This window comes from Balaenoptera borealis (assembly GCF_965194805.1).
Source record: "Balaenoptera borealis genome assembly, chromosome: 10".
Lineage (NCBI taxonomy): Eukaryota > Metazoa > Chordata > Mammalia > Artiodactyla > Balaenopteridae > Balaenoptera > Balaenoptera borealis.
The window spans coordinates 3,898,757-3,910,792 of record NC_138874.1 but is presented as its reverse complement, the minus strand read 5'-3'; the positions used below and the strand labels follow the sequence as shown (position 1 = coordinate 3,910,792).

Genomic DNA, 12,036 nt, shown 5'->3' with positions numbered 1-12,036 from the left:
TGGCCTCTAGAATAATTGCAGATGTCATCAAATTAAAATCACTCAACATACTAAATTACAAAATTTTATTCACTGTAATTCAATATGAAATTCACATGTAAAGTAAGGGAAGTCAGCTAAGAAGTTATAACAACATATATAATAGACAGGAAGTCAACAAAGATTACAAACAAAATTTTTAGAAGTCTTCCCACAATTTCATCTTCCAGACTTGTGGGGTTAGTAGTAGAAATTAATATCCAGTTTTTACACGTCATATCCAAAATGCTCCTGCTCCCTAGGGGGAAAAAGAAAGAGAAAATATCCTTAAATGAACACATTTATAATCCTGATTCTTTAAACTCAATCTAATATTTGCACTGGAAAGAAACAGTGATCAAGAAATGTCTTTCAGGGCTTCCCTAGTGGTGCAGTGGTTGAGAATCCGCCTGCCAATGCAGAGGACACGGGTTCGAGCCCTGGTCCGGGAAGATCCCACATGCCATGGAGCAACTAAGCCCGTGCGCCACAACTACTGAGCCTGTGCTCTAGAGCCCGCGAGCCACAACTACCGAAGCCCGCGCGCCTAGAGCCCGTGCTCCACAACAAGAGAAGCCACCGCAATGAGAAGCCCGCGCACCACAATGAAGAGAAGCCCCCGCTCGCCGCAACTAGAGAAAGCCCACGTGCAGCGACGAAGACCCAATGCAGCCAAAAAATAAATAAATTTGTAAAACAAACAAACAAAACAAACAAAAAACAGCTCAAGGAACTACCAGAATTACCCCTCTGTTTTCAATGTTATCCATAATTAGTTTATTTTTGAAGTCTTATCTGCAAAGTCATTTACAATCATTCTTATGGCATTAGTGAAATTGCCATTCTTCTAACCTGTACAGTGGGTGTTACCAGGAAATGAGAATTTGAAGACATGGAAAGAGGCATGTGATAAAATTTTTAAACATTAAACAACAAAAGGTTTTTTTCATTCCCCTGATCTTTCCTCAAAATCCTTTCTCATATTTTGGTCACTTAATCAGACATTAAATATTTTAATTTCTTCCACACTTCTGTGTTAATCAAACGGTTTTTTAAATATCTTAAATTTTTTTAAGTATTACGGAATTTTTAAAGATATTAATTTGTGGTCTGTAGAGCACACAGTCGGAACATTTCACATGCCTGTCAGGTAGGGAGTTTAGAACCATTCTTAACTCCTTTTTTCCAGGAATGTAAGGTCAAATGAGTTAAGTAATTTTCAAAGCCTTACATCCAAGTCCCTTATACACACTCAACTTAAAATCAGCATCAAGGGCTTCCCTGGTGGCGCAGTGGTTAAGAATCCGCCTGCCAATGCAGGAGACACAGGTTCGAGCCCTGGTCTGGGAAGATCCCCCATGCCATGCAGCAACTAAGCCCGAGTGCCACAACTACTGAGCCTGTGCTCTAGAGCCCAAGAGCCACAACTACTGAGCCCACGCGCCACAACTACCGAAGCCTGCGTGCAACAAGAGAAGCCACCGCGATGAGAAGCCCGCGCACCGCGACGAAGAGTAACCTCCGCTCTCCACAACTAGAGAAAGCGCGTGCACAGCAAAGACCCAATGCAGCCAAAAATAAATAAATAAAAATAAACTTTAAAAAATTTATTAAAAAAAAATGAGCATCAATATTTTTAGAAAGTGGCAAGATCGGGGTGGGAAAATATTTTCTGCTATTTTTCACTCAAACCCAGAAAGGCAGGTCGAGTTTTAAGAGAGAAAGTGAAAGAGAGAGGGGGAGATAGATGAGATTTATACAAGTATCATCTTCTTCCACTTTTAGCAATCTTGATTAATTTCTGTAATAACTAACTCCGTTCCTAAAGGAGGGAATGACTTGCCCCAGATTACACAGCAATCACTGGCAAAGTAAACGCCTAGAATTTCCCTTAAGTTCAACAATTCCTTGTGCCTATGTTTGGGAAAGAAGGGGTAAGAATAACACATGGGTTCGCAAAGTGATTTTCCTTCCCTCCTATGACCTCCACCTCCATCTTGTGTTTCTTCAGTCTGTGCTCTGAGGGGTACCTTCAGTTTTCTCCAATAGCGGTAAGAGAGAGACTGAATAGGAAAGACCAGACAACTGGTGGGGGTCGAAGAGTGCACAGAAACCCATTTCTCACCTGACTTAATCCCGGGTAGTGGTAGATAATGCTGCTCCTGGGTTTTCTCTCCAGCTGCTCTTGCTAGAACAAAGTGCATTCAGCACAGGTGGTCTCTTAGCAACCTTGGTTCCTGTGTCAAAGCACAGTGAAAGCTTTTATTGGATGCTGAGGTGGTCTGTGAAGTGGACGGGCAGGGAGCCTGCCTGGAGAAACTCTAAAATTACTCTCAAAGAAGTCAGGAAGGAGATGTCGAAGAGTGGAGTTTGGCAAATGTGACACGTTGATTTCAACATATCACAGAATTGTATAGCTGAAAACTAAACTTATCACAAAAAGTTTAAACTGAATTCTATAATGTTCCCGGCAGGCCAAACATTTAGCACGCTTTTATTTTTTTATTTTATGTTTTGGCCATGCCATGGGGCATATGGGATCTTAGTTCCCCCACCAGGGATTGAATCCACACCCCCTGCAGTGGAAGCAGGGAGTCTTAACCACACTTTTAAAACAATAGTTCTCAGGGGGTGAGGGAATGGAAGAGATGTGTAAGGGGTACATATGTGCAACAAGTAGATAAATAAGTCCCGGAGACCTAATACACAGTACAGTGAGCATAGACGTAGAAGTGTGTTATAAACATTAAACTTGCTAAGAGACTAGATTTTCATTGTTTCCAGCACTAGAAGCATTAGAAAGTAGAGGAGTGAATTTATTACAAAAGACCAGGCTGTAACATTCGGCCATAAATGGAAAAGTATCCAACAAAATGATGGTTATTACAACTATGAAATAATAGAATATACTACTTAGAAAATTATGTTACAATATTTAATTATGATTAAAAGCCATACCTTATGAACACCCATTACACTCCTGGACAAGCATGGATAATCACACCAGGACACATATCCAAACATTATTTGTAATATCCTCAACTTAAAAACAAACCAAAAGCCCATCAGTAGATAGATAAATGCATAAATGGAATATTATACAATAATGAAAATTAAGCTCCAGCTACATACAAAAACAGTGGTGAATTTTACAAACATAATATTGAATTTTTACAATAATGAAAATTAAGCTCCAGCTACATACAAAAACAGTGGTGAATTTTCCAAACATAATATTGAATTTTTTAAAAGCAAGGCACAAAAGAAAATGCACAGTGTAAATATATTTATGTAAAATAGGAAAACAGAGTTAAAGGTGCATGGTTTAGGGGTGTATATGTGGGTGGCAATGGTGTAGGTGGTGAATTGATCAAGAAAAGCAAAGGACTGGCTACCATAAAATCAGGGTAGTGGTGGTGTTAGTGAGGGGAAAGGAAGGGCTGCGTGGGTGTGGGGAGCCTCCAGCAGTATTTCATTTCTTGTCCTGGTTGGTGGTTACATTGGCAATCACTTTTTAACTACTTGCTAAACTGCACACAGAAATTTTATAGGCTTTTCTGCAGGTATGTTAGACTTCACAATCGAAATATTTTAAAAAAGGAAACAGGACTATCTACAAATGTCAATAATGGTCATAGTGGTCAAGTTTGGGTGAAGGACTATATGTGATTTTTTTCCCTTGCTTTTTCCATTTCTCACATTTTCATTTAAAAGGATGTTGCTTATATAACTTCAGAAAACTAAAGAAAGTAGTCCCATAACTACCAAGTCCTCTTTCTTTCCCATATACTTAAAAGTAATGTATACTGATTTTATTTTTGTCAAACCAATCATTTTAACAAATATGAATTCGGGAAAATTAAATGTCAGTGAAAGATTTTAATGAAAATATTTAACTTACACTTTATCTAATAAATTACATATTTTCATTAAAATGTTTCACTGAGACATTTCATTTTCCTTGAGTTTACATTGTCTCTTTGGCTAAAGAACATGTTCTTGTCTCATTCAAAATGTTCAGGAGAAACAGCAATGTGAGTGGCTTCTGTTTGGTTCTTCTCAATGTTAGATCTGTTTCTAGATCTAAATCATTGGAAGGACATGAATCTGTACCATCATAAGTTTACTAGAACACTGAGATTTTACTGTGGATTAAAATTATGATTGTCACAGTGTTTGATTTACATTTTGCCTAATTAGTTCTTACTTACTTAGCTAGAAGCTTGGTAATCACGTGTTTTTTCTTTGCAGGGACATTCTTTTAGAGGAAAGGCTATTTAACAGCAGCATTTTCAGGAAAAAAATGATTTGTAGTGTTTTTTTATCGGATAAAACATGCACTAAATAAATGTAAAAAATAAATAAATTAATAAATAAATTTGAAATAAGCTAGGACACTTCTAAAAGTATGCTAGAATGTATTGAGTGTGACTATCTCAAGACTGTGGTCTTATCTTGAATGCAGTATTTAAAAGTCGTAGCTAAAATAACATCACCTCCAATTTCTGATACAAGACATCCTAGGTTATAGAAAAATGGTACAGATGAACGGTTGCAGGGCAGAAATTGAGACACAGATGTAGAGAACAAACGTACGGACACCAAGGGGGGAAAGTGGCAGGGGTGGTGGTGGTGGGATGAATTGGGAGACTGGGATTGACATATATACACTAATATGTATAAAATAGATAACTAATAAGAACCTGCTGTATAAAAAATAAATAACATAAAATTTAAGACATCCTAGGTTATTTGGGGCCTAATATATTTCATGTTGAAATTTCAGATGACCGCAAATAATTTTCCCTCCCATTTGAATGCCTCTACGTTCCTTTCTTTTCCCTATTTCCAAAAGGCACTGAGAATCAATTTATTTCATAGAAATTAATTTATAGAATGTTATACTTAAAATAGAATGAATACTCTCTTATCTAGTTTTAAAAACTTGTCTTTATTATATTTTCTTTTGATTCCATCAAGAGTCCAAATAATCTAAATCCAAACTGACCTGTTCATTGAATGGTTGAATAGTGGAATCCCACAAGGTAAGTTAGACTAATGGCGAGTAGCAGTGACTTTTGGTCTCTGGGGGTTGAACTTCATTGCATTCTCTGTTCTTCACCCTGCCATCAGTTTGTAGGCTCTGGCCTTTCAAACCTTTATAATCTTGTTTTTATATAAAACAAAGTTTCTCAAGTCAACTCTGACTCCTGGGACCATAGTGCATTTGTTAAATGGTTTGGTCCCCTGGCAAAAAACAAAACAATGCAAAACAAACAAGTAAAACGCCCTCTATTACATAAAATTATTACTGGTACTAAGACTTCACCTGTTTCTCAATCTCTCTCAGCCTCTACTATTTCCCCTTATTAGGTGTGGATTCCTGGTCAAGACAAAGAACAGAACATACTTTGCAAAGTCTCTTTTTCAATCAAAAGAAAACACTTTTCATTGGATTCAAGATTATAGTCTTAAACACATGAGTCACACTTCAAAAATATTTCCTTTTTTGATAAGAATTTGCTAATCCTACTCCTTGTTTCCATCAATATCTAATGGTCAAGATAATATTGACAGAAGTTCCCTAGAGACAAATGTTGAAACATGAGACACTCCTGTTGAAATCTGTCCACTCTTGCTGAATAGGTCACTTGAGTAAAGTATAATAATTACCATTTATTAAGGGTCTAGTATGTGCCAGGCTGTGATTATGCACTATTGGGGGATGGAGCAACTGCCCAAGGTTCTATGCTGGAGTCTTCATGCTGCTAACGCAGGACTCCCATCCCCAGATGCCACTCTGTTTCAACTACATGGATTTATTAATGTTTTCAAATGAAAAGGAAATGGGCTAGACTGAAATGGAAATATCCACATGTAATTATCAATGGCCACTCTTCTTCCTCAGTCCCGGCTCCTTTCTATATATGTGAACTGCTGGTTGAACAATGGGATGGATAGTCTTGCAGTTATCCCTCTGGGCCTGAGAACCCTACATTTGCCTGAATAGTTTTACAATAGTCAGTTTTATTCATATCAAAACAATCTGCTCTTTGTAAATGGATCACTCACAGGCCACTACTATGAGCTTACTGTCTAGCAACCCGATTAGGTGAAAGTTCAGTTTTTTTAATCTATGTTTTATTAGCTTTTACTCTCTGCAATTTTATTTTCTTTTATTATTAGTTTGTTATCTACCCACTGATCAACTTATGACTGACAAGGTCCTCCCCTTGAACTTTTTTTTTTTTTTGGCTGTGCACGTGGCTTGTGGGATCTTAATTCCCCGACCAGGGATAGAACCCATGCCCCCAGCAGTAGAACTGCCGAGTCCTAACCACTAGACCACCAATGAATTCCTCCCCTTGATCTTATTAACATTAGCTGGACAGAGAAATAACAAGAATGCTTCCAGGACTTGGTGGTTGAGAGATGGGTCTGGCATAAGACTGATAGGGTTTGATCTGCCACTTACTGTGAGACCTTGGACAAGTTACATTAACTCTAGGTGCCTCAGTTAGCACTTCTATAAAATGGAGATGATAATAAGAGTAGGGTAGTGTGAGAATTAAATGAGATAATATCAATACTTGTGCCAAGTGAGTGCCTAGTGAGTGCCTACTAGGTACAAGTCACTCTTAATAAGCAAGAGTTAACTATCATTGTTAATTATATTCTACCGTATTACCTCCTAGATGGTACCCCTTGAATAAATCAGTCTTCTCATTTTCTCTTTGGACACCCAAACATGCATAACTGTCACACACCTACTCATCCTTTGAAACCCAACATACCTCCTCTGTGATCCTTCCTGACATCCTCAGGCAGAATTTATTGCCCACTTGCTGTAACACATTGCAACTGACAACCGTGTATTGTGGTTATTTGTTTGCATGCCACCCCCCATTGGCAGGGCTGTCTTCCTAGAAAGTGGGGATGGCCTTACCCATCCTGGATCCCAGTGCCTCATGGTACTGGATGTTAATCAGTTTTCAACAAATATTGATTTAATAACTGCACATCAAGTAGAAGCTTTATTTGGAAGACCGAAAGTTCATTTTGTTCAAAAGACGATTACAACAAGAAAAACCATATATTAAGTCTACTTTTCCCACAAATTTTTATTCTTCAAAAATAAAATCACCAAGTTGGGTATTTTCAATATTGTCTCCATATGGAAAATGTCTCTTTCCCATAAAATTTATGTTTGATAAAGTTATCTTTTAGAAACTTGAAAAATCATATGGGAATTATATCTTGTTGATGTTTTTGCTTTCGTTTTTATTTTTTTGCTTGTAATTAGGGAAGCTAGTCAAGTTGTTGGATGGCAACAAGAGTTTGGCACTGGCCTACAGGGTTTTAGGATTTGAAGTGTCCTGCTGGGACGGCCACTGTTTCTCTGGCATAATTGAGATTTGTCCCCTTAAGATTCCAGAAATAGACGATGGCGTGGTAGGACAGGAGACATAAACTGCTCAAATATGAGTCATTCAGAAGTCAACTGAAACTCAGGCATATGCAACAGTAAATGGGTTTTGTGTGTTCTGTAAGCTTCTAAAATGGAGTTCAAGGTGCATTTTCTGAACTAATTATGTGAGGAATTACATGAGGAAGGGAATTTAACAGACATCTGAGAAATTAACTCATCAGTGATATGAGCATTGTATGTGAGAAAGCTTGAATGAGAATAATAATAAATGGCTTGACACTTAAATGATTACAGGCATGATTGTTATACCTTGTTTCCTGATTAAGATACGATTTCAAGGAGATCTTTCTCTCTCCAGCTACAAAAAACCAACTGTAGTGGAAAATCTGAAAGATTACAGAAAGTTGGCACTGGAAAAGAAATTTGAAATTTCTTAAAACTTCTCGTTTGACAAACGAGAGAAGGCACCTTGCCTGAAGTCACACAGGTACTTTTCTTCTGAGCTACTATAATAATTGCCTCAGCGAGTTTTTGACATTTATGATAAATTGGATTCTGCGTTTCACCAGACTTGGCTATTTGAAGATATTCTACCTTCATCACCTCCCAACTGCTTTGATTCAGGCCAAGGGAAGACCAAAGTGTCCAGAACAGAATAAGTCACAAGTGAAAACTGGAAAACTTGGCAGGTCAGACTCACAAAACTTGACAAAGTGGACTTCGCCTGGAAACACAACCACGTGCCTCGTCACAGATGGTGGGTCAGCAAGGTTTGGGAGCCGGATGGAACTGGTTTGCGATCCTGGTTCTGGCTGGTATTAGTGCTGGAGCCGTGGACCAGGCATTTCACCTCACCTGCTACCCCATCTGGAGACAATCTGTTTTGCAGGGGATTGAAAGGATTTTATTCGTAACTACAGTTAGGAAGGGCCTACACACGTTGTGATTTTAATCTCACAAAGCCTTATGAGGGGAGTTACTAATTCTCCTATTTCCTTAGTTGGAGAGATTGACGACCCGAGACTTTAGTGAGCTATTCGCGATCACACAGCGGGGATGACCGGGGATTTGAACGGAAGTGTGTTTGGCTCCAAAGCCTTAGCCGCTGCAGTATCTCAGGATTGGTGAAAGAGGCGAGCCAAGAGCCCAGCTCGCTGCCGGGCACTTGGTAAAATAATGGTTAGGGTATGACAAAGCACTGGAGTCAGAAAGGTGGCCACTTCCTGCAGCCCAACAAGGAGGGAGAGAGGTGAGCACGGACTCACTGCACGAGGGCAAACAAATGGACCTCAGCGACGGGAAGCCCTGGGAAGCTGAGGCAGACGCACAGACATGCAGGCCACAGGCACCCACGAGGGTCCACCCGATCCCCCCGGGGGTACCGGGGGCGTCCCAGACCTGTGTGGAATCCCTCTATTTTTCTCTTCAACTGTACCTCTCAGATTTTCTCTGCAGGTCAATATCTGTCCAGTTTGGGCCTTCCCAAGCCATCTATGACCGTGCCTCAAATGTTCTGAGTAAATATTCCGGCCCTAAAATGAACTGTTTTTCTACACACGAACAAGCACCTCCCCTTAATCAGCCACTACCAAGACTCCCAAAGGCTGAGATTTCCCGCTACCCCATTCCTGCCCACAAATAGGAGATGGCATTGCCCTTAAGGAGACATAAATTACTCGGTTACAGGCACTTTACATTAAGAAAGATTCCGGAACCAAAATAATCAAAATGTTTTCAACCTTCTCCCTGCCAAGTTCCCCAGCCCTCGCCAAGAATCACAGCTGCAGCGCGCTCTTACGAGGCCAGATGAACTGCCCAGAGCTGTGGCCCGGGAACCTCACAGGGCAGTGCCGCTCGCCGCCAGTTCTTCCACGTGTGACAGAGCAGGAGTGGGGCTGAGGCCAGGTGCTTATTTGTCGCGTTTGGGGTTTTTATCTGCAGAACTCGCATATCCAAACATGTGTCATTCCAGGTTTGGGGTGGAGGAGAGGTTTCTGGACTGTTTGACTTCGTAAAAGCATTTGGCAAAACCTTTAAACTCCCTTCTCAGCCTGCAACACACACGCCTCTGCCTAAATTCACTGGTGGCAGGTTTTTACCTATTATTAAGGTGCAGATTTGATTTCTGAAACCAGCCAAGTGTTATCTGGAGTCAAGTTTAGCTGAGAAGGTAGATGGCCAGGTTGGAGAACAGAATTTCAAGTTCAATGAAAAACTGTGACCTCTTCTAAGGCCAAATTATATTTCTTTTTTTAAAATTAATAAATTTATTTATTTTTGGCTGCATTGGGTCTTCGTTGCTGCACATGGGCTTTTTCTAGTTGTGGCGAGCGGGAGCTACTCTTCCTTGCGGTGCACGTGCTGGTGTCTTCTCTTGTAGTGGAGCACGGGATCTAGGTGCACGGGCTTCAGTAGTTGTGGCACGTGGGCTCCGCAGTTGTGGCTCACAGGCTCTAGAGCGCAGGCTCAGTAGTTGTGGCGCACGGGCTTAGTTGCTCCGTGGAATGTGGGATCTTCCTGGACCAGGGATCGAACCCGCACGCATCCCCTGCATTAGCAGGCAGACTCTTAACCAGTGCGCCACCAGGGAAGTCCCCAAATTATATTTCTAGCATTTAGCACAGGGCTTGGAACAAAACAGGTGCTCAATTTAAAAAAACTGGAGGGGGGGAGGATGACATGCGACTTTGTGGTGCGTTTTTCTGTGCCTCAGAAGCTTGTTACTTAGAAGGTGAACCCAACGAGGAACCCTGAAAAGCACTGAATCGTTTTCTAAGAATGTACAGCTCTCAAGGGGAAGTCTGACCAATAATGCCCACTTTCGGTGGGTAAGTATTGGATGTGATGGCCCTGTGGACTGCCAGCCAGATCCTGTCTGTACTTGCCATGTACCATGGAACAAGCCCATTCTGACTTGTAACAGAGTTACTCATGAAATGACTTCTTTCTCCTACCATATTTAGAGTTTACTGACCCTTTGCTAATCTAGCACTGTGTGTTCACACAGTGGGAATTAAATAAACATTTGCAGAATGACAGCTTGCAGTGGAAAACAAAAATCTCATCCTGTCTCCTGAGCGTACAGGGTACCACTTTGGGAAGCAGGTATTCTCTGAGACAACCCTCCTTTCTGTCCCATCCAGACACGGAATCGAAGCTAGCAAGGGGGGAAAGCAGTCCTTTGGAACCACAGAAGCACATAACCAAAAGAAAAAGTTTATTTTTATTTATTGATTTTTGGCTGCACCTCGCGGCATGCAGGCTCTTAGGTCCCCGACCAGGGATCGAACCTGTACCCCCTGCACTGGAAGTGCGGAGTCTTAACCACTGGACCATCAGGCAAGTCCCAGAAAAATTTTAGAATGCTGATTATAGTAGAGCAGATAAGTTTATGAAAATAATAGTTTATGCTTTGAAATTGTTTTGATGAAGTTCCCCACCATCATTGATCTTAGCCATAGCCTAATGTCCTGAACTAACCATATGCCATCCTCCAATGCCCCCATCCTCAGCATTCCCACTGCTGATACCATCCTAAGGATGAAGTTATTAAAAGCAGTAAAAGCCAAGTATTGTCTCTACAATTTAAAGTTTCCCATCAAAGACCACATTGGAGGCTCCAGGTTAAGAAGATTCAGGAAAAATTCAAATGAGGGGTTTCATCAGTAATATTACCATACTTGGCCACTTAGATACATTATGAGTAAAACCCACCACGCTGTCAAACAGGTTGTAACTCTCATCTCACAAACAAGGAAACCGAGACTCAGAGAGGTTGAGTACTTGTTTAAGTCACACAGCTTGTTGAGCCAGGGCTCCATACCAAGCCGGCATCTGCCTCCTTCCACTTCCCTGTGATGCCTCCCTTATTTAGAAGCCTGATGCACATGTTCAAGAGAATTGAACATATGTAACCAAAGCAGAAAACTGTCTCAGTCCGTAGTCCTGAGGAGGGACCAGAGTGTCAGCTTTCACCTTTCCTCAGAGGACCGGGCAGGGCACCAGCTTCAGGGTCCTCCTTTTCCAGACAGAAAACACAGTGACCTACTTTGCAGGACTCTCAGAAGCAACCATTATCAAAAAGGCTGCAAAGACAAAGCCTTTGGCTAAAATCTCAGGAAGGCAGTGAATCTGTGGAAGATGACAGGTGCCCTCTCTGAACCAAATCTCAAACATGGGAAATGACAGGGCCCAAGTCTCCCATCCAACATTCCCCTGCAGACACTTTCCATATGTGAAATTTCCCTTTGGAATCACTGAAATCCTCTCTTTAGGGAGGAAACACAGAAAGGCGGAAATATCTAGCATGGCCACAAGGCTGGCTCAAGTTGTTGAGCTCTTATTAACCCCTTGCTTCTCCTCCTGCCTTTACTGAGCCAGGAGGAAATGGAAGGAATCGAATTCTAATTCTTTGATCAGTCTTATAAGCAGCCTTATAAAAATTGGAACGCCGTTGAAATGCAGGGAGGGGAAACAGGCTTTCGGCGTCTTTGCGCTTACTATATTCCCTCTACCAGAAGGAAGCAAGATTACCACTAAACTCTCCTCCTCCGTCAACATTTTAAAAGCCACGTTTTTTAAAAAAACAA

The 12,036-nt window shown here is 40.9% G+C and overlaps 1 protein-coding gene across 4 annotated transcripts in view; it reads right to left on the bottom strand.

Moving 5' to 3' along the window:
- Positions 1–50: 50 nt before the first annotated feature.
- MRLN (myoregulin) overlaps positions 51–12,036 on the bottom strand; it is a 45,552-nt gene continuing 33,566 nt past the window's right edge. Inside the window, exons 1-4 of one of the 4 annotated variants that reach the window (XM_082407529.1) lie at positions 9,547–10,019; positions 8,042–8,325; positions 2,144–2,255; positions 51–277 (exon numbers count right to left, since the gene is read on the bottom strand). In XM_082407529.1, the coding sequence (XP_082263655.1) occupies positions 117–277; positions 2,144–2,222 (240 nt within the window). In that variant the 5' untranslated portion in view covers positions 2,223–2,255; positions 8,042–8,325; positions 9,547–10,019 and the 3' untranslated portion in view covers positions 51–116. Of the gene's footprint in view, positions 278–2,143; positions 2,256–8,041; positions 8,326–9,546; positions 10,020–12,036 lie in introns of those variants that run through there. The other 3 variants (XM_082407530.1, XM_082407531.1, XM_082407532.1) reach the window with 3 other exon arrangements.